The following is a 23,342-nucleotide window of genomic DNA, read 5'->3' as shown; positions in this document are numbered from 1 at the left end:
CAGTCCAAAGATGTGCAGGTTAGGTGGATTAGCCATGCTAAATTGCCCCCAAGTGTCCAGAGGTTGGGTGGGGTTACGGGGTTAGGGCGGGAGATTGGGCCTCGGTGGGGTGCTCTTTCGAAGGGTCAGTGCAGACTAGATGGGCTGAATAGCCTCCTACCTCCAATTAATGGCCCATTAAGTTCCTTCAGGAGCTGGCTAATGGGTTAGGGAGGGCAAAAATTGAATTTTCAATGGGGAGATCGACAACCCCAAAAAGCCTTTTGCATGTTAGGGCACAGCTGTTGGGTTCAATGAGGGGAGGAGTGAAAGCTTTTTTTTAAACAAGTGAAAAATATTGGGATGGGGGGCGGTCTTACACCAGATTGCGCACATTACCTCTCATTTGGTCATATGGCCACTCTTTTGTGCAGTGAGGCTGCATCTGGAGATGCTATCTGCTCCCTTCAGCAAGGTAACAACAGGCCCCATCATAGCCCTTGACCATGAACGCTTTGAAGATCAGCCTCTAACTCTCTGTGCGAGCTGGTCATGGTGTGTCGGTCCATCTCTCACTTTAAGTATAGAGAAGTGACTACCAGAAGAACCTGTTTAAGGTTATCTTTCTCTAACTCCAGTGCTTTTAACAACTACCCTAAGCTGCTGAAATTTCAATGATACCTCCACCAGTGCGAATCCCACTTCTGACATCAGTTTGAAAAATTTAACGTTCGAGAGTCATCGTGTGAATTTAGGATAGTTCATTAAGAGGTAACAGGTTAGATACGATGCATTAGGTAAAAGAACAGGAAAAGTATATAAGCAAATTACTCCGGATGCTGGAACCTGAAACGGAAACAGAAAATGCTGGAAAGTCTCAGCAGGTCTAACAGCATCTGCGGAGAGAGAAGTGAGCTAACATTTGACGAGCTAACAGGGACGATGGATAGTTGGCACAGAATGTTCAGTTCAGTAACTTGTAAGAGCAGTATTCTGCTTCCTAGCTGAAGTGTTGGGACTCCCTTTCTCAGTCTCTCCCCATTTTCTCTATTCCATCTTCCACCTGAAGGAAATGGCTCTCTGACGGGGACTGTCCCCGACTCCAAACACTTTTTAATATACTTTATTTCTAGGGGCCAGTGGTTTACACTACGTCAATGACTTGTTTGAATTTTTCTAACCAATGAATACAGGGCAGGTTACCCAAGACCTGGATGGCCAACTCTCCCTCAGAACTGGTCTCTCTGCCCAAGGACCTAAAGCCTTCCTTCCTGCACCATGCTTCAAGCACATATTGGCCCTTGCTATCATGGCGGCATAGTGACACAGTGGTTAGATCTGCTGCCTCACAGTGCCAGGAACCCGGGTTTGATTCTAACTTTGGGTGATTGTCTATGTGGCGTTTGCAGGTTCTCCCTGTGTCTGCGTGGGTTTCCTCCAAGTGCTCCAGTTTACTCCGACAGTCCAAAGATGTGCAGGTTAGGTGGATTGGCCGTGATCAATGCTCGTGGTTACGGGGATAGGGTGTGGGAGTGGATCTAATTAGTGTTCTTTCGGAGAGTAGGTGCAGACTCGATGGGCCGAACTGTAGGGATTCAATGATTCCTATTTCTACTTTGCTAGCAGTTAGTGCTGGGAATAATCCAGAGATTTCTACCTTTTGAAGGCCTACTTTTTTTAACTTCAATAGTAACTTTCAGAAGAAAACAGAATATATACTTAAAAAGGGAAAATTTGTCGGGCTATGACTAATTGGATAGTTCTTTCAAATAGCTGGCACAAGTATAATGGGCTGAATGGCTTCTTTTTTATTAGGATGAAATTAACTTTAGAATCTACTTTAAATAATCTATGATTTAAACATTAAAGGTAAATGGTTGATGTTTAATGTAACTTGCATTTTTATATTCCTTTTCGACCATTTGTCGTTTTAGAATCACTGCTGCTACCCACATTCATGATGCCAGTAGCCGCTCCCATGCCATTTTTACTATCCATTACACTCAGGTTTGCAAAATATTGTGTTTTAGTCTGCCTCCTTCGATTTGTTTTCTCAGCAGTACACACCCTTTCAACAATGATTGTTAATTCCTTTTTTCAAATTCTGCCTGTTATAGAGTGAGATTATTATGCATCTTAGTAAGTGCTGTGATGTCATCAGTTGTTAGCTGTGTATATTCGTATTTATCTGCCTTTAATTCTGATTCTATTCTGTTAATGTTATTTCAATGTTTAACTAGCTGCTCCCATTTTTGAGTCCATACTATATTTTAAACTTTGTTACTTTTATATATTAAAGATTAACTTTCACCACATCTTTTCAACTACCTTTTTGTAATCAAGTCACTACAGTGCCCCCTTCAGCCAATGAACTGTTGCTCGTACAATAGAAACAATGTCCAAAAGAAAAACTGTTTCTGTATAATAAACTATTTATTCATTGTTAAACCATCATTCAAGACCAGAATTTGTGACTGAAAGCTATAGTTACACTGTTGCCATGTTTGTATTTGACAGTCGTGTGCCTAGAATATGGGAACAGGAGTTGGCTATTCAGCCCCTCACGCTGATTTAACGATTCAATTAAATCATGGCTAATCTGCACCTTAACTCTATTGACCCACCCTTGCTCTATATCCCTTATTACATTTATCTCTTTAAAAAGGTTTCAGCTTTGAAATTTTCAATTGACAGAATCTCAGCAGTCTGTTGGGTAGAAGGAATTCCAGATTCCTGTACCCTTTGTAGGATGGTGCTTCCTGATATCGCCCCGGAATAACCTGGTGGCACAGAGGTTAGCATTGCTGCCTCACAGCTCCAGGGACCCAGATTCAATTCCGGCCTTGTGTGACTGTGTGGAGTTTGCAGGTTCTCCCCATGTCTGTGTGGGTTTCCTCCGGGTGCTCAGGTTTCCTCCCACAGTACAAAGATGTGCAGGTTAGGTGGATTGGCCATGGTAAATTGCATCTTTGTGTCCAAAGATGTATAGAGTAGGTGGGGATAGGGTGGAGAAGTGGATCTAGCTAGTGTGCTCTTTTAGAGGGTCGGTGCGTACTTGTTGGGCTGAATGGCCTCCTTCTGCACTGTAGGAATTAATGTTAAGTTATGCCCCTTTGGTCTGGCCCCTACCCCCATTAGGGGAAATAATTTTGTTTCATCAACCCTATAAACTCCTTTAAGCATCTTAAATACCTCCGTTAGATTGCTCCTTAATCTTCTGTACTCCAGGAAATGTAAGCCTATGCAAATTGTCCTCATTTAACCTTTTAAGCCCTGGTATCATTTTAGTGAATCTATGTTGTACCCCCTCCAAGACCAATATATCCTTCCTTGTGCTCGGTGCTTAGAGCTGTACACAATATTGCAGATGTGTTTAAAAGTATAGAACAGTTCTCACTGTGCACGGGAATGCTTTTGCGAGGAATAAGGGGGGATTCTTAATAGAGGCCTCAATTCCCTTATGCCGAGGATGTCCTAGGAACATGTGACACCCACATATAATTGAGATTAGATGTGGTTCCCCAGTAGGCAGAGTCCAGTGTTAATTTTTTAATCAGACTGTAGGAGGTCATCTCTCCACCTCCTGGCACATCCACCCATAAGGATTCTCAGAAGTAGAGGTACCCCATGGGAAAACTAGTAGTGGCACTATCACCCTGTGCAGACTTAATCTGATCTTCCTTTCCCGCTTTGTGGGGCAGTGCCTGACTTCTGTTGGATGGTTCACTGAAAACCCATGCCAAGACAAGAAACTTGTTATCTGCTGATCATAGTTATGATTTAATGCTCTATCCTGCTCTCCCTCTAAAAAATCATGGAATAATGCGGCAAAACCTTCTGTGACTTCATTGTACAATTTCAATCCTTTATTTATTCATGACAGAGTAAATAACTTTTTAAAATAAATTTTTATTTTTATTTTAAGAAAACTTATAATTTAGCAATTTGTCTATTTTGCAGTCACTGCGTAAAATCTAGGGAATCCCCAAGGTGGTATCAGTATTATTCCTCACCTGTAAGTGGGAGAAGTGTCTAAGCAGTGTGTAGAAAGGATTAGTTTGCCTTTCTTCCTTCCCTTGGCGCATGAGATGGTGATTGGTTTGCTCTGGTTTGGGATGAAATGTTTGAATTATCTGCTGAAGCTCAAGTGGTCTGATGTGTTACAATTTATCAACAGACTTGCAATATAATTCACCCAGGTCTTTAGTAAAGGTGTATGTGTTTAAAATGATAAAAGGTTCAGCGGAGAAATAATTCCCTCTGGTGGGGAGCCTGGCAAAGCCTTAAAATTAAAGCTCGTCTATTCAGGAGCGAAATCAGGAAACAGATCTATTTTTTTCAATTAAGGGGCAATTTAGCACAGCTAATCCACCACCAGGGATCGAGCCTGGGACCTCGGTAATGTGAGGCAGCAGTGCTAACCACTGCGCCACCGTGCTGCCCACAGGAAGCACATCTTGACAAAAGTTTGTAAAAACCCCAAACTTTTTTTTTCCTTGAAGGTATATTGCAACTTTCAAGTCTCAGACTTTTTTTAGGTAAGGGTACCGAAGTATAAGGAACAAAGGAAGTAAATGGAGTTAAGATGCAGATGTCCAAAGATGTGCAGGTTAGGTGGATTGGCCAAGATAAATTGCCCTTAATGTCCAACATTGCCCTTAGTGTTGGGTGGGGTTACTGGGTTATGGGGATAGGGTGGAGGTGTTGACCTTGGGTAGGGTGCTCCTTCCAAGAGCTGGTGCAGACTCGATGGGCGAATGGCCTCCTTCTGCACTGTAAATTCTATGATAATCTATGATCTGCTGCGATCTGATGGAATGGTGGAGCATACTTGAGGCATTGAGTAGCCCATTTCTATTCCTTTGCATATATTTTGCTGGTACTGATAATTTGCCAATCAAAAATGACCAAGATTTCTTAAAGAGTTAAGGATGTAAAGATTTTGTTCAGTAAGCCTTCTGACTTCCACTCAAAATGTTAAACATATGTGTTTGGTAATGTAAATTGATAAAACTCAATTTCTGTATTTTAGGCTACATTGGAGGATCACCTTCCATCAGAGATGGTTAGCAAAATCAACCTTGTCGATTTGGCAGGCAGGTGAGTCTTTGGGTATTTTGTGCTTTTTAAGGTATGGCTGATCTCTAATAATACAGATTTTGTAGTCTGCAATCTTGTAATTGGTTAGTGGGTTGATATGGTGGGTGAAGCCTAATCAAAGAGCACACAGAGCACTTGGGAGGCACAGAGGACTGGAGCGCAGGTGGCTACCAACAGTTGGTGATGGTGGAGGCAGGGGGAATCTCCTGAATGCAGCGAGGAGGTCTTTTGGCCCTTCGAGCCTGCTCCGCCATTCATCACAATCATGGCTGATCATCCAACTCAGTAGCCTAATCCTGCTTTCTCCCCATAGCCTTTGATCCCATTCTCCCCAAGTGCTATATCCAGCCGCCTCTTGAATATATTCAAAGTTTTAGCATCAACTACTTCCTGTGGTAATGAATTCCACAGGCTCACCACTCTTTGTGTGAAGAAATGTCTCCTTATGTCTGTCCGAAATGGTTTACCCTGAATCCTCAGAATGTGACCCCTGGTTCTGGACACACCCATCATTGGTAACATCTTCCCTGCATCTACCCTGTCTAGTCCTGTTAGAATTTTAAAGTCTCTATGAGATCCCTCCTCATTCTTCAGAACTCTAGCGACAACAATCCCAATCTAGTCAATCTCTCCTCATATGACAGTCCCGCCATCCCCGGAATCAGTCTGGTAAACCTTCGCTGCACTCCCTCGAGAGCAAGAACATCCTTCCTCAGAGAAGGAGACGAAAACTGCACACAATACTCCCAAGTGTGGCCTCACCAAGGCCCTGTATAATTGTAGCAACACATCCCTGCGTCTATACTCGAAACCTCTTGAAATGAAGGCCAACATACCATTAGCCTTCTTTACCGCCTGCTGCACCTGCATGCTTACCTTCAGCGACTGGTGCACAAGGACGCCCAGGTCCCGCTGCACACTCCCCTCTCCCAATTTACAGATAGTAATCTGCCTTCCTGTTTTTGCTTCCAAAGTGAATAACCTCACACTTATCCAAATTATACTGCATCTGCCATTGATTTGCCCACTTGTCCAACCTGTCCAGATCATGCTGTAGGATCCCTGCATCCTCGTCACAATTCACTCGCCCACCTAATTTGGTATCATCTGCAAACTTTGAGATGTTACATTTTAATTCCCTCATCCAAATCATTAATATATATTGTGAATAGTTGGGGTCCCAGTACCGATCCCTGTGGTACCCCACTAGTTAGTGCCTGCCAATTTGAAAAGGACCCATTCATCCCTACTCTTTGTTTCCTCTCTGCCAACCAGTTTTCTAACCACCTCAATACACTTCGCCAATCCCATGCGCTTTAATCTTGCACAATAATCTCTTATGCAGGATTTTGTCAAACGCCTTCTGAAAGTCACCTACCACCACCTAGCTGACATTGCGAGCTGCAGCGACCACATCTGCAGTAAGTGTTGGCTGCTCCAAGAGCTCCGGCTCAGCGTTGATGAGCTGGAGCCTGAGCTTCAAACACTGAGGCACATCCGGGAGGGGGAGACTTACCTGGACACTGTGTTTCAGGAGGCAGTCACACCTGTCAGAGTAAGTAGTTTAAATCCTGCCAGTGGCCAGGGACAGCAGGGTGTGACTGCAAGTCAGGCAGGTAAAGGGAACCAGCAGTCAGGAACTCAGGAGCCTCAGCCCTTGACCCTGTCCAACAGGTATGAGGCACTTGCTCCCTGTGTGGATGGCGAACAGGGCTGCAGGAAGGATGAGTCAGCTGACCAAGGCACCATGGTTCAGCAGGCCATTCAAGGGGAGGGAGTAAATAGGCAAGTTGTAGTTGTAGGGGATTCTATTATCAGGGGGACAGATAGTATCCTTTGTGAGCAGGATAAAGAGTCCCGCATGGTATGTTGCCTGCCCGGTGCTAGGGTGTGGGACATCTCTGACCGGCTTGAAAGGATACTGGAGAGGGAGGGGGAGGATCCAGTTGTTGTGGTCCATGTCGGTACCAACAACATAGGCAAGTCTAAGAAAGAGGACCTGGGTGGGATTCTCCACTCCCGCGCCGAAGTGGCCGCGCCGTCGTGAACGCCGTCGAGGTTCACGACGGCGCGAAACGGCCCCGATCCCGACCGATTCAGGCTCTGACAATGGGCCAGGATCGGGGCCGTGTCATCTACACGCGCCAGGCCTTGTCGCCCGCATAAAGTCGGCGCCGCATAGGTGACGCGGCCGGCGCCGCATAACGGGCGTCATCCGCGCATGCATGGTTGCCGTCCTCTCTAAGTCCGCCCCGCAAGAAGATGTCTGACGGATCTTGCGGGGCCGCGGAAGGAAGGAGGTCCTCCTTCAGAGAGGACGGCCCGACGATCGGTGGGCACCGATCGCGGGCCACCCCACATTTCAGGTACCCCCCGGTGCAGGCTCGCCCCCCGCAGGCCGCCCCCCCCCCCCCAGAGTTCACGCACCATTCACGACTGCAGTGACCAGGTGTGGACGGCGCCGGGGGGAACCCGCCGTTTTGGCCTGGCCCCTCGGCCCATCCGGGCCTGAGAATAGCAGAGAATCGCCATTTTAGGTGTCTCCGGCGATTCTCCGGCCTGCGGCCCGCAAAACTCGACGGGGCCATTCCTGCCGCTTGGGAGAATCCCGGGAGGGCGTCGGTCCAGAGTCCCGGGAAATTTTGGCGGCCCAGGCGATTCTCCCAACCGGCGCGGGAGTGGAGAATCGCGCCCCCGTTTAGAGATTATAAAGAGCTAGGATTCAAATTTAAAAACAGGTCCTCAAGGGTCATAATCTCCGGATTACTGCCCGAGCCACGTGCAAATTGGCATAGGGAGGCAAGAATAAGGGAAGTTAACACGTGGCTGAAAGAGGGATTCCTTTTCATGGGACACTGGCATCAGTTTTGGGACAGGGGGGACCTATACCGTTGGGATGGTCTCCACCTGAACCGAGCTGGGACCAGTGTTCTGGCGAAAAGAGTAAATAGGGTGGTCAATAGGACTTTAAACTAGAGATTGGGGGGGGAAGGGAAAGTCAGGGAACCAAGAGGTGAAGTAATCAGTGGGAAGCGTAGCTGCTTAGGAATACAAATAAGCACGAAAAGACAGAACTCAGGAGAGGTTACGATAGTCCCCATCCCACAAAATATGACACAGTGTATGGAAAGGCTAAGTAAACCAAGGTCCACCAAACTAAGAAAACAAAAAGGGACGGTCAATAGAGAATTAAAGGTGCTATATTTAAATGCGCGCAGTGTACGGAACAAGGTAGATGAGCTTGTGGCCCAGATTGTGACTGGCAGGTATGATGTGGTAGGCATCACAGAGATGTGGTTGCATGGGATTCAAGACTGGCATTTAAACATCCAGGGATTCACAACCTATTGAAAAGACAGAGAAATGGGCAGAGGGCCTTGTTAATTAGGAATGAAATTAAATCAATAGCACTAAACGACATAGGGTCAGATGATGTGGAGTCTGTGTGGGTAGAGTTGAGGAACCACAAAGGCAAAAAAACCATAATGGGAGTTAAGTACAGGCCTCCTAACAGTGGTCAGGACCAGGGGCACAAAATGCACCACGAAATAGAAAGTGCATGTCAGAAAGGCAAGGTCACAGTGATCATGGGGGACTTTAATATGCAGGTGGACTGGGTAAATAATGCTGCCAGTGGACCCAAGGAAAGGGAATTCATTGAATGTTTACAGGAGGGCTTTTTGGAACAGCTTCAGATGGAGCCCACGAGGGAACAGGCCATTCTGGACTTAGTGTTATGTAATGAGCCAGACTTGATTAAAGATCTGAAAGTAAGGGAACACTTAGGAGGCAGTGATCATAATATGGTAGAATTCAATCTGCAATTTGAAAGAAAGAAGGTAGAATCAGATGTAAAGGTGTTACAGTTAAATAAAGGTAACTACAGGGGCATGAGGGAGGAACTGATGAAAATCGACTGGGAGCAGAGCCGAGTGGGAAAGACAGTAGAACAGCAATGGCAGGAGTTTCTGGGAGTAATTGAGAACACAGTACAGAGGTTCATCCCAAAGAAAAGAAAGGTTATCAGAGGGGGGGTTAGGCAGCCATGGCTGACAAAGGAAGTTAGGGAATGCATCAAAGCAAAAGAGAAAGCCTATAATGTGGCAAAGAGTAGTGGGAATTCAGAAGATTGGGAAGGCTACAAAAACAAACAGAGGATAACAAAGAGAGATATAAGGAAAGAGAGGGTCAAATATGAAGGTAGGCTAGCCAGTAACATTAGGAATGATAGTAAAAGTTTCTTTAAATACATTAAAAACAAACGGGAGGCAAAAGTAGACATTGGGCCGCTCCAAAATGACGCTGGTAATCTAGTGATGGGAGACAAGGAAATAGCTGAGGAACTAAATAAGTACTTTGCCTCAGTCTTCACAGTAGAAGACATGAGTAATATCCCAACAATTCAGGAGAGTCAGGGGTCAGAGTTGAATATGGTAGCCATCACAAAGGAGAAAGTGCTAGAGAAACTAAGAGGTCTAAAAATTGATAAATCTCCGGGCCCAGATGGGCTACATCCTAGAGTTTCATAGAATGTATCCTAGAATTTACAGTGCAGAAGGAGGCCATTCGGCCCATCGAGTCTGCACCGGCTCTTGGAAAGAGCACCCCACCCAAGGTCAACACCTCCACCCTATCCCCACAACCCAGTAACCCCAACCAACACTCAGGGCAATTTTGGACACTAAGGGCAATTTATCATCGCCAATCCACCTAACCTGCACATCTTTGGACTGTGGGAGGAAACCGGAGCACCCGGAGGAAACCCACGCACACACTGGGAGGATGTGCAGACTCCGCACAGACAGTGACCCAAGCCGGAATCGAACCTGGGACCCTGGAGCTGTGAAGCAATTGTGCTATCCACAATGCTACTGTGCTAAGTTCTAAAGGAGATAGCTGAAGAAATAGTGAAGGCGTTAGTTATGATCTTTCAAAAGTCACTGGAGTCAGGGAAAGTCCCAGAGGATTGGAAAATCGCTGTTGTAACCCCCCTGTTCAAGAAGGGAACAAGGAAAAAGATGGAAAATTATAGGCCAATTAGCCTAACCTCGGTTGTTGGCAAGATTCTAGAATCCATTGTTAAGGATGAGATTTCTAAATTCTTGGAAGTGCAGGGTCAGATTAGGACAAGTCAGCATGGATTTAGTAAGGGGAGGTCATGCCTGACAAACCTGTTAGAGTTCTTTGAAGAGATAACAAATAGGTTAGACCAAGGAGAGCCAATGGATGTTATCTATCTTGACTTCCAAAAGGCCTTTGATAAGGTGCCTCACGGGAGACTGCTGAGTAAAATAAGGCCCCATGGTATTCGAGGCAAGGTACTAACATGGATTGACGATTGGCTGTCAGGCAGAAGGCAGAGAGTTGGGATAAAAGGTTCTTTTTCGGAATGGCAATCGGTGACGAGTGGTGTCCCGCAGGGTTCAATGTTGGGGCCACAGCTGTTCTCTTTATATATTAACGATTTGGATGACTGGACTGGGGGCATTCTGGCTAAGTTTGTCGATGATACAAAGATAGGTGGAGGGGCAGGTAGTATTGAGGAGGTGGGGAGGCTGCAGAAAGATTTAGACAGTTTAGGAGAGTGGTCCAAGAAATGGCTGATGAAATTCAACGTGGGCAAGTGCGAGGTCTTGCACTTTGGCAAAATGAATAGAGGCATGGACTATTTTCTAACTGGTGACAAAATTCATAATGCTGAAGTGCAAAGGGACTTGGGAGTCCTAGTCCAGGATTCTCTAAAGGTAAACTTGCAGGTTGAGTCTGTAATTAAGAAAGCAAATGCAATGTTGTCATTTATCTCAAGAGGCTTGGAATATAAAAGCAAGGATGTACTTCTGAAGCTTTATAAAGCATTAGTTAGGCCCCATTTAGAATACTGTGAGCAATTTTGGGCCCCACACCTCAGGAAGGACATACTGGCACTGGAGCGGGTCCAGTGGAGATTCACACGGATGATCCCAGGAATGGTAGGCCTAACATACGATGAACATCTGAGGATCCTGGGATTATATTCATTGGAGTTTTGGAGGTTGAGGGGAGATCTAATAGAAACTTACAAGATAATGAATGGCTTAGATAGGGTGGATGTAGGGAAGTTGTTTCCATTAGCAGGGGAGACTAGGACCCGGGGGCACAGCCTTAGAATAAGAGAAATTTCTTTAGCCAGAGAGTGGTGGGTCTGTGGAATTCATTGCCACAGAGGGCGGTGGAGGCCGGGACGTTGAGTGTCTTTAAGACAGAAGTTGATAAATTCTTGATTTCTCGAGGAATTAAGGGCTATGGAGAGAGAGCGGGTAAATGGAGTTGAAATCAGCCATGATTGAATGGTGGAGTGGACTCGATGGGCCGAATGGCCTTACTTCCGCTCCTATGGTCTTATGGTCTCGGTTGCAGCCTTTCCTGGAAAATCTGGACAACCCTTAATCGCTTGAGGACTGGCCAGGGAGCTTGTGGCCACTTACTCCAAAGTGGAACATTAAGAACAGCTCCAATTGTCACTTGGCTATGCAAGTTAGACCATCACCCATATCTTGAGCTGCTGCGGTTGACTGTCTGTGGAGTTTGCGCTTTCTCCCCATGTCTGCGTGGGTTTCTTCCGGCTGATCCGGTTTCTGCCACTGTCCAAAGATGTGCAGGTTCGGTTGATTGGACATTTTAAATTGCCCCTAGTGTCCAAAAGGTTAGATGGGGTTACAGGGATAGGGTGGAGGTGTGAGCTTAAGTTGGGTGCTATTTCCGGGAGCCGGTGCAGACTCGATGGGTCGAATGGCTTCCTTCTGCACTGTAAATTCTATGATTCTCTGTACACAGCTACCTCACCTCAAGTCAGAGGAAGCTGCGGGAAGTCATGCTGCCAAACCTAGGAAGCTTATTGCTCCCGGGTTCCCTTCAGCCTTTATTGAAACCCCACTAAGCCACCGTGCAGATTTATCTGTGAGCCCCCAAAGATGCGGAGCTGCTCCACAAGAAATGCACCAGCTTCCCTGCACTCATCTCCAAGCTCCCCTTGGTGCATGCCTTTTGAGTTCAGTCATACATCGTGCCATTCTGACACCACGCCGGCATGGGATTTCAATTTGAAATGGATGTATGGGGCGAGATTCTCCCCTAACCGGCGGGGTGGGCCGTACCGGCGCCGAGCAGTGGCGTGAACCATTCCGGTGTTGGGGCGCCCGGAAGGTGTGGAATCCTCCGCACCTTCAGGGGCTAGGCCGGCGCCGGCGGGGTTGGCGGCATGCCAGCTGCCGCCGAAGGGCTTGGCGCTGCACCAACCGGCACCGAAGGGCCTCCGCCGGCCGGTGCGAGGTGGTGCATGCGCGGGAGCGCCAGCGTGGGGTTTTTTCTCCGTGGCGGACCATTACACCGGCCGGCACGGAGGGAAAGAGTGCTCCCATGGCACAGGCCCGCCCATGGATCGGTGGGCCCCGATCGCGGGCCAGGCCACCATGGGGGCCGGCGGCGGGCGGGATTCACGCCCCCCCCCCCCCCCCCCCGGCATTTCTCTGGCCCGGCGGGGGGTCGGAGAATCCCGCCCATGATTCCGGCATATTGGTCCAATAATGCTGTGCAATATATTGGAATGATGTTCCCGACATTGCACAGCTGGAAAAGCGGCCTTCCACTGATGGGGGGAGGGAGTGATCGTGCCCTCCATTTCTGCCACTGGGAAATGCATCGAAGGCCTTCTCACGATATTTTCTAGTTGGTATCCGGTGGTGGATCAGGAAGCAAGAGTTTCCAAAATCAGCAAAACATGATTTCGATAAATTGAGAGCTACACTTCAAAATAGATCATTGTTACCTGCAGACGGGATATGATCATGGGCGAAAGGATTGAAATCTATTCTTCAATGCTTAATATCAGTAGAAAAAAACACAAGAATATTTTTCTCTTAATGTCAAACATGCCCACCATGAATGGGAGTGGAGAATCCCGACCACTGTGTCAACTGAAGCTGTTGAATGGGTTGTTAACCTTAATGTAGATTTATTGCAACTTCCCCAGCCATACAAACATATATTGAGTGTATTAATGGCACCTGTACCTCAGCCAGACAAAAGAGAAAGATGAGAATTTTTTTTAAATCAACTTATTTAACAGATTGTATATTCTCAACAGAAAACTAAATGTGCAATGTTGAATAATTTCTATTAACTATATTCAAGTGTCTGAAGAGCGGAACTGGATATTGGGAGAAGTACACAATGTGGAATTTAACTTTCTTTAGTCTATAGTTTTGACAAACAGGAGTACATCATGAAGCTTTTAATAAAAAAATAATGTAATTATGCCCTCTAATGGCTTAGTTGTAATGTGATGTAAGTAGTAAGGATTTATTCAGTTTGAGTCGCAAAGGAATCTATTTCTCTTTAATTCAATTGTTTTTTTCCAGTGAGAGAGCAGATCCAAATTTCTGCAAGGATAGGATCACAGAAGGATCAAACATTAACAAGTCACTGGTTACTCTGGGAATAGTCATTTCCACTTTAGGTGAGATGTTGCTGCAAACCTTTAAACCACTTGGCATCAGGTACTGGTGGTATGATTTTTCAAATTAGAAATACCTGTGATTTTAAGATTACAGTAAATATATAGTTGAATAGAAGAAGGAGGATATTCTGGAAAGAAACAAAAATTGCATTTATCTATCAACCTTTCATATCCCAAATCACTCCACAGCAAATTAAGTACTTTTGTAGTGTACTCATGTATTCACAAAAGCTTGCAGCACGAAAGGCCATTCACCTGTCAGGCCTGAAAGAGCTGTCCAGCTTAGTCCCCCACCCAAGCTTTTCCTCCTAATCCTGAAAGTAAACCACATTTGTGTGCATGTCCAATTGCCTTTAAAGATACCTATGGAATCTGATTACACTGCCCTATAAAGCAGATTATTTTTCATCTGTAACCTCTGGTTGCTGACCCAGTTGCTCAAGGAGGAATTCCTCCCTACTCGGTCTGAAACAAACCCTCATAATTTTGAATAGCTCTATTAGGTCCCCCCCCCCCTTTAACCCCTTCTAGCAACAGAAATTAATTTTGAAAGAGAACTTCAAAGGATATCTGTGTGATGAATGAAAAATTGGTATCCAGTGGTGGATCAGGAAGCAAGAGTTAACAAAATCAGCAACACATGATTTACTGATAAATCCAGAGCTACACTTCAAAGATCATTGTTACCTGCAGACGGGATATGATCATGGGTGAAAGGATTGAAATCTATTCTTCAATGCTTAATATCAGTAGAAAGAAACACAAGAATATTTTCCTCTTAATGTTTGCTGACAAACATGCTGTAAATCAGGCAGAAATTGAATGGAAAAGATATTCCAAGTAGAAGTTCTTACCATAATTTTTCAAACCTCAGTGACAGAGGAACCTGACACGTTGTGGTGAATATTCACGACAACATGCTAGATGCCAAAATTCCTGTAAATGCCCATTTATTTGTGCTACTTATTCGAAGTGCCATCAATCAATGCCAAATAGCAAGGAAGTGACGAGAAGCTTTTTTTAAATTAGTTGTTAAATTCATCAGACAGATGTCAGCTTGTTTAGTCTTACACTTAGTACTGTTGCTTTAGATAAGGGGCTTCCCCATCAGAGTCCTCCACCCAATGTCGGATCTGTATCTCAGTATCCTCGTTTTGTTTTTTGTTTCAGCGATCCTTGAAAAGCGGATGGTTTGCCCCCTATTCAGCCCAACATTCCCCTCTTAGTCAATATCACTGGAAACTGCAATAACTGGTTACCCATTTTATTACTGTTTGTGAGATTTATTAAAAATTTGTTTCTGGGATGTGGGTGCTGCTGACAAAGCCAACATTTGTTGCCCATTCCTAATCGGCCATCAACTGAATGCAAGGCAGGCCAGGGAAGGATTTTCTTCCGTAAAGGGAATTGGTGAACCAAGTGAGTTTTTAAACAACATTCGATGATCGATGTCATGGTCACCATTACTGAGACTAGCTTTATGTTCCAGATTTATTGAATTTAAATTCCACCAACTGCCGCATTAACCCATGTCCTGAGTCTGTGGATTACTCGTTCAGTGAGATTATCACTACGCCACCATCTCCCTGGGACAGCCATTGCATTGATCTGTTCATCAATCACATTGCTGCTTGTGGGAGCTTGCAAATTGGCTGCCATGTTTGTTGCATAAAGCAGCAACTACAATTCAAAAGTACTTCATTGGCTATAAACCACTTAGCAACATACTGAGGTTGTGAAAATTGCTATACAAATGCAAATTTTTTATTTCTATTTGTCTGCATTAAAAGCAATTCCATTCCAAAGCTAACCCATGTGGGATGCTGTACAAGGAGGGCCGTTGATGTTCAGTATAAGAAAACAACATGTGTTGTGTCATTTCAAGTAAATACTCATTAATGAATGCAATTTTTTTATAATTATGTAGCACAAAATTCCCAGATGACCAGCAGCTGCCAGAGTATAAACAGTGTAGTGAGCGAAGGAGATAATGGAAGCCATTCCGGTACATATTCAGGGAACAACAGACGCCAGTGTTATGTTCCTTACCGTGATTCAGTCCTCACCTGGCTTCTCAAGGACAGCCTTGGAGGGAATTCTAAAACCATCATGATTGCAAGTGAGTATCCTGGTCTTTTCAAAATTTAGCTTCATGTAACAACAGCAAAAACTTGTATTTATATAGTGCCTTTAACATAAAATGTTTAGCGGTGCTTTACATGAGCATTATAAAGCAAAATGAGACACATAAAGATATATTAACATGATGTTCAAGAGCTTGGTCAAGGATGTAGATTTTTTTATAAATAAATTTAGAGTACCAATTAATTCTTTCCAATTAAGGGGCGTGGCCAATCCACCTACCCTGCACATCTTTGGGTTGTGGGGACGAAACTCACGCAAACATGGGGAGAATGTGCAAACTCCACATGGACAGTGCCCCAGGCCGGGATAAAACCTGGGACCTCGACGCCGTGAGGCAGCAGTGCTATAGGATGTGGATTTTAAGGAAGAAAAGGAAGTGGAGAAATTTGGAGAAGGGATTCCAGAACTTGGGACTTGAGCAAGATTTGAATAAGTACATGAACAAGAACTTCTCAGTTGAAATCTTTTTAATCCCATTTTTTGTGTACGGGTACCCTTACTAAATGTTGCCTAAGCTATGCACTATTGCCTGAAGAAATCAAGAATGATATTATGCGGGGGGGGTGAAAAAATAGTCCAGGGTAACATTCACACCCAATGTTTAAGTCACCATTTCTCACAGATACTATATTGCTCCACCTCATTTTCATTCCACTTTTTATTTTCCAACCTGCTGCCTCGCAGCCCCGGGTCTGTGTGAAGTTTGTACATTCTCCCCGTATCTGCCTGGTATTCTTCCGGGTGTTCCGGTTTCTTTCCACAGTCCAAAGATGTGCAGATTAGGTGGATTGGCCATGATCAATGCACGGGGCTAGGGTGGGGGAGTGGGCCGAGGTAGAGTGGAGGATCGGTGCAGACCTAATGGGTTGAGCAGTCTCCTTCTGCACTCCAGGGATTCTCTCAATTTTTCCCTCTCCTGCATTGTTTTCTCCCCCTTAAATTTCAGAGCATCTTCATTTGAGTAGATCCTATCATTGGGAATAGCCTGTTTCCACGATGTCCCAGTGCCTCTTTGGCATGTAGTAGTTCTAGTCCACTTTTCAGCACTCCATCATAGAACCAGCCAGCCTCAATGAATTCTGAATAAAATGGGCGAAATTCTCCAGAAACGGCGCGATGTCCGCCGACTGGCCCCCAAAACGGCGCAAATCAGACAGGCATCGCGCCGCCCCAAAGGTGCGGAATGTTCCGCATCTTTGGGGGCCAAGCCCCAACCTTGAGGGGCTAGGTCGGCGCCGGACGAATTTCCGCACCGCCAGCTGGCGGAAAAGGCCTTTGGTGCCCCGCCAGCTGGCGCAGAAATGACATCTCCGGTTGGCGCATGTGCGGGAGCGTCAGCGGCCGCTGACGGCATTCCCGCGCTTGCGCAGTGGAGGGAGTCTCTTCCGCCTCCGCCATGGTGGAGACCGTGGCGGAGGCGGAAGGGAAAGAGTGCCCCCACGGCACAGGCCCGCCCGCGGATCGGTGGGCCAGGCCACCGTGGGGGCACCCCTCGGGGCCAGATCGCCCCGCGCCCCCTCCAGGACCCTGGAGCCCGCCCGCGCCGCCTTGTCCCGCCGGTAAGGTAGATGGTTTAATTTACGCCGGCGGGACAGGCATTTTAGCAGCGGGACTTCGACCCACCTGGGCCGGAGAATCGAGCGGGGGGCCCCGCCAACCGGCGCGGCGCGATTCCCGCCACCGCCGAATATCCGGTGCCGGAGACTTCGGCAACCGGCGGGTGCGGGATTCACGCCAGCCCCCGGCGATTCTCCCACCCGGCGGGGGGTCGGAGAATCTCGCCCCATGTCTTAACCTGGCCACAAGGTGGAGTATGTTACAATGCAATTCAGGAGTTGGCAAAACTGTTTTACTCTCAGAACTGTGCTTTTTTATGCCGTTACGTAGTAACGTAAATTTTGTTGATTATGGAATCTGTGTCCGACGTAAAATTGTGTTTGGCTAATTTTAATCCTGTGATGATTTAATTCATTATCTTGTGGTGGGAGGCTGCATTAAAAGTATAAAAAAACACACATTGAAGTAAATTTGTTGCCCCTGCTAGAACTTCACACAGACATACTAATAGAAAGAAGTTAATTAGCTGCATCAGCCCAGATTATTTCCATTTCTGTATTGCTGACTCCTGTGACCTAGTCACAAAGTGCTAATTTTGACATTGTGACCAGGGCTATTTGGCACTTGGCTCATCAAAAGAAGCACAAACATGTTCTGGAATGTTGCTGTTCAGAATTACAATGGTTAAAAACATTTCAACTACATTATTTCAAGCTTGTCATTTTCAGTATTTTCTAGCTTTAAAAATGGGATATACCGTTACAATGCTCAACTAATTGAGTTATTTATTTTAAATGTCTGCTGCGCAACCAGTATTGCTTTTGAAATATTTTGCTGGACTTGTGTAATGCAATAAGTAGTAATATATTTTTCTAGATTGCTATCATGCACTGCTCAATAATTTTAAAATATTAATCAATTTGTTTGCTTTTCTTTTGATCATGTTCTACATCAGTGCTATCAGGAATTCACTGTCTTGCGTCGGTAAAGTGGAAATAATGTAAAATACTCCCAATAGCCGAAGCTGCCTCCTTGTGTGATTAAACTGTGGGGAACTGTACTATAATCTCGATAGAGACCAGTAACACGTTTGGTTTTGTTTCAAATGTGAAAATCCAATTATTTACTTCACAAAATGAATCCACAGGGTACACGGTTTAAAACAAAATAATTTATTTCACCAATATCAAGAACACAAATACTGTTAACTACACGTTGTCTTAAATAAAGTGTTTCTTGGGTCTTCCGCTCCGGCAGGAGTGTCCCTTCAAATCACCATTAACCATTCCACAGTTGTAGACTTCCGTTCAATGCAGGCATTGCAAGCATATTAAACAGTAACCTTGGGTGCAAACGCTCCTGGTTCTAGTATCCTTTAACTCTAGAGCATTGCATCTCAACCCCTGCTCCTTAGCTTGGCTAACCTTCCAACCCACTGTAAGGAGTCCTTCAGTTAACAAGAATTTTGAACTCTTCTAGCCAGCACACAATTTCAAGCTGACTCCAAACTAAATCCTAAAATCCTGTTTAAGACTAGAGCCACACCCACCATCTACTTACCCCTATAATTAACCTATTATTTTTGACCGTTTTCTTTGGTTTATCTCCTAGCCAACTTAATACTTGACTGGAACCGAGGTGCTTTACCAGAAATAATCTGCTGGAGAAACCTAATTTTTAAAGGGACCATCATGCCAACATAAAATATAGGTTCTTCCCCATCACAACTGTTGTGGCAATCTACTTTCCCAGATCTTTTCTTTTAGAATCATAGAAAGGTTACAGCACAGAAGGAGGCTATTCAGCCCACCTTATCCATGCCAGCTCGAGGAAACCCAGGTGCCCTTTCTAATCCCACCTTCCTGCAACCGGTCCCATAGCCCTGTAGCTTACAGCATTTAAAATGCAGATTCAGGTACACTTTAAAAGAGTTTAGGGTCTCTGCCTCCACCACCAACTTGGAAAGTGAATTCCAGACTCCCACTACCCTCTGCATAAATAAGTTCTTCCTCATGTCTCCTCTACACCTTCTGCCACTTATCTTAAATCCATGTCCCCTGGTTCTAGAATTCTCCACCAAGGAAGAATTATCCTGTCCACTCTGTCTCTTCCCCTCATAGTTTTGTACACCTCAATTATGTCACCCCTCAGCCACCTTTGTTCCAAGGAACATAACCTCAACCTATCCAATCTCTCCTCGTAGCAACGCTTTTCTAGCCCTGGCAACATCATTGTAAACTACTTCTGCACTCTCTCCAAAGCAGTTACATCCATCCTGTAATGTGGTGACCAGAACTGCACACAATATTCAAGTTGTGGCTTCACCAGTGTTTTATATTCCAACATTATAAACTTACTTTTATATTCTATACCTCTGCCAATGAAGGAGAGCATTCCATATGCTTTTGTTACAACCTTGTCTACTTGAACTGCTGGCTTTAGGGATCTACCCCTCCTAGTATATTCCCATTTATTGTGTATTTCCTATAACTGTTTGACCTCCCTAAATGCATAACCTCACACTTCTCTGTGTTAAATTAACCTCTGTCCCAACACCAAGCCCTGTGGAACACCCTTGAAACAATTTTCCATTTGCAAGGGCAACCATCGACCCTTTGTTTCCTTTTACTAAGCCAACTTTTAATCCAGTTTGTCACATTGCCCTGAATGTAATGGGCAATCTACCATGTAGGACCTTGTTAAACGCCTTGCTAAAATCCATGTACACCATATCTGCTGCAATATCTTCATTAAATCTTCTTGTCGCTTCCTCAAAGAATTCAATCAAATTTGTGAGGCAAGACCTTCCTTTAACAAGTCCATACTGACTATTCCTGACTAGTCCATGCCTTTCTATGTGATAGTCAATCCCATCTCTCGGGGTTGATTCTACTAAATTGCCCACCACTGACGTAGAACTAACTGGCCTATGATTTTTGGCATTTCCTTCTATCCCTTTTTAAACAATGGAACCACGCTTGCATTTCTCCAGTCCTCCGGTACCTTCCCTGTCTCTAGTGAGAATTGGAAAATGATCCTCAGAGCATCTGCTATCTCCTCCCTGACCTCCTTCAGTAGAGTTTCATAGAATTTACAGTGCAGAAGGAGGTCATTCGGCCCATCGAGTCTGCACCGGCTCTTGGAAAGAGCACCCTACCCAAGGTCCACACTTCCACCCTATCCCCATAACCCAGTAACCCCACCCAACACTAAGGGCAATTTTGGACACTGTGGGCAATTTAGCATGGCCAGTCCACCTAACCTGCACATCTTTGGACTTTGGATCTTTGAAACCGGAGCACCCGGAGGAAACCCACGCACACACGATGAGAGCGTGCAGACTCTGCACAGACAGTGACCCAAGCCGGGAATCGAACCTGGGACCCTGGAGCTGTGAAGCAATTGTGCTATCCACAGTGCTACCGTACTGTAGCAATGCTACAATGCTACAGTAGCCTCAGAAACAATCCATCTGGCCCTGGCGACTTATCAACTTTCAATGTTTCCATCCCTTTGAGTACTTCCTCGCTCTTTATGATTATCCAATCCAATATCTGTGTTCCTCCTGGGCTACTACATACAAAAACAAAGAACAAAGAAAAGTACAGCACAGGAACATGCCCTACAGCCCTCCAACTGTGCTGACCATGCTGCCCATCTAAACTACAATCTTCTGCACTTCCGGGGTCCGACTCCCTCTATTCCCATCCTATTCATGTATTTGTCAAGATATCCCTTAAATCTGCATCATCTATTTTCTTTGTAAACACGGAGGCAAAATATTCATTTAAAACCCTTCCCACAGCCTCTGCAACAACACACACATTCCCTTCTTGATTTCTGATAGGTCCCACTTTTCCCTTAACTAACCTTTTACCAGTAATATATTGGCAAAACATCTTTGTTTTTTAAAAATTTTTACTTATTAATCTTTTTTCATGCCCTCTCTTTGATTTCCTTATTTCCTTTTTTACTTTGTCCCTCCACTTCCTATACTCCTCTCGGCAATCTGCAGTGCTTAATTCTTTGTGCCTATTGTACGTTTTCTATTTCTGTTTGATCTTCCCCTGTATTCCTCAAGACAACGAGGGTGGACTAGATTTAGCAGTACTACTCTTATTCTTGGAGGGGACCTGACCACTATATTTAGGATCTCGCTTTTTAGTGCTTCCCACTACATGAATTTCTCCCTTGGTTCCCCTTGTATTGTTTGAATTCCAGTTGATATTGAGATAGTTAAAGTCTCCTACGATTATTGCCCTACAGGCAGAGATTTGCCTACATATTTAATCTTCTATCCCCCTTTCACTATTTGGAGGTCTGTAATATATTCTCAGTAGTGTGACTGCCCCTTTTTTATTTTTAAGCTCAACCCATAAAGCCTCATTTGTTGACCCGTTTAGAATATCTTCCCTTCTCACAATGGAATTGATTCTTTCACCATTAGTGCTACTCCCCCTCCTTCTTTATCTCTCACTCTATCGTGTCTGAAGACTCTATAACCAGGAATATTGAGCTGCCAGTTTTGCCCCTCCTTTAGCCAGGTTTCTGTTATAGCAATGGCATCCTGCTGCCATGTGTCTACCTGTGCCCTTAACTCCTCTACCTTGTTTGTGATACTCCTCACATTGAAGTACAAACAGTTTCACCCCACTATTTTCCCTTGCTGGACACTTTTTAAACTTTGCTTCTCCTGTAATTCCAAGTCTATCACTACATGTTCTACATCACTAGTTAATGTTCTAACTCCATTTTCCTGATCTGAATTTGACTTATCTGATCCTACTCCTGGGATCCCACCCCCTGCCACACTAGTTTAAATACTCCCCAACAGAACTAGAAAAGCCCCCACCAGGACGTTGGTCCCAGCTCTGCATGAGCACAACCTCTGGTTTGTGCAGGCCCCACCTTCCCCACAACCGGTCCCAGTGTCTCAAGAATATGAATCGCTACCGGCTACACCATCTCTCCAGCCACGCATTCCATCCTATCTTATTCCTTCTCTCTCGCGTAAGGAACTGCGAGTAGTCCTGAGATTGCTACATTTAAGATCCTGCATTTTAGTGTATCTCCTAACTTCCTGTACTTGGCTTGCAGGTCCTCGTTCCATTGTTTACCAATGCCGTTGGTACCAATGTGTACCACCACCACTGGCTGTTCACCGTCCCTCCCCAGAATACCCTGCAGCCGCTCCGTGACATCCCAGACCCTGGCACCAGGGAGGTAACATACAATCCTTGATTCATGTTTGTGGCCACAGATCTGTCTGTCTGTGCCCCGATCTATTCAATCCCCTATCACTATCACCCTGCCACTTGTTTTTCTCTCACCCATCTGAGCAGCAGAGCCACCTACGGTGCCATGAACTTGGCTGCTGTTACTTTTCCCTGAGAGCCCTCCCACAATACTATCTAAAGCGGTTTATCTATTTTGTTGTTTTTCGGTCTAAAACAGCTGACTTGTGACAATAAGTGATTCTTATTATGAAGCCATCGTTTATTCTTGTATTTGTAATCCTCTTGATGTACAATATGATCATTATAACATATGTTTTTTGACTGCAGCAATCTCACCTGCAAGCACAAGTTATAGTGAAACTATCAGCACCTTAAGATATGCAGCACATGCAAAGAATATTATCAATAAACCCCGTGTGAATGAGGTGAGAAATTTGTGATTGTTTGCCAGGTCACTGCTTTCAAGCTATGTCTTTTCTGTTCTCTTTTAAAGTAACCACTCTTTCAAACGGGCCAATCGGTTACTTTGGTGTTGAGTATTGGATTGCCCGTGTGAAGGGTGAAGGCATCATGCCTATGCTAGATCAATAAGGGCAGTTGCACTGGCTCTCGACAATTAAAAAAAAAAAAATAATAATTTTTTTTCAAAAATCCAATTAAGGGGCAATTTAGCATGGCCAATCCACCTAGCCTGCACAACCCTCGCAAACACAGGGAGAATGTGCAAACTCCACACAGATAGTGACCCAGAGCCGGGATTGAACCTGGGACCTCGGCGCCGTGAGGCTGCAGGGCTAACCCACTGCGCCACCGTGCTGCCCATGCTCGCG

The 23,342-nt window shown here is 45.2% G+C and overlaps 1 protein-coding gene across 1 annotated transcript in view; it reads left to right on the top strand.

Moving 5' to 3' along the window:
• The window catches only part of stard9 (StAR-related lipid transfer (START) domain containing 9), a 388,283-nt gene that overhangs the window by 215,040 nt on the left and 149,901 nt on the right, over positions 1–23,342 (top strand). Inside the window, exons 9-13 of the mRNA XM_072487657.1 lie at positions 1,914–1,986; positions 5,012–5,079; positions 13,476–13,573; positions 15,501–15,692; positions 22,840–22,937. Of these exons, the coding sequence (XP_072343758.1) occupies positions 1,914–1,986; positions 5,012–5,079; positions 13,476–13,573; positions 15,501–15,692; positions 22,840–22,937 (529 nt within the window). The remainder of the gene's footprint in view (positions 1–1,913; positions 1,987–5,011; positions 5,080–13,475; positions 13,574–15,500; positions 15,693–22,839; positions 22,938–23,342) is intronic.

The sequence above is a fragment of the Scyliorhinus torazame genome, chromosome 2 (genome assembly GCF_047496885.1).
Source record: "Scyliorhinus torazame isolate Kashiwa2021f chromosome 2, sScyTor2.1, whole genome shotgun sequence".
Lineage (NCBI taxonomy): Eukaryota > Metazoa > Chordata > Chondrichthyes > Carcharhiniformes > Scyliorhinidae > Scyliorhinus > Scyliorhinus torazame.
Note: the sequence above shows the minus strand (reverse complement) of the source record. Positions and strands in the feature narration are given on the sequence as shown.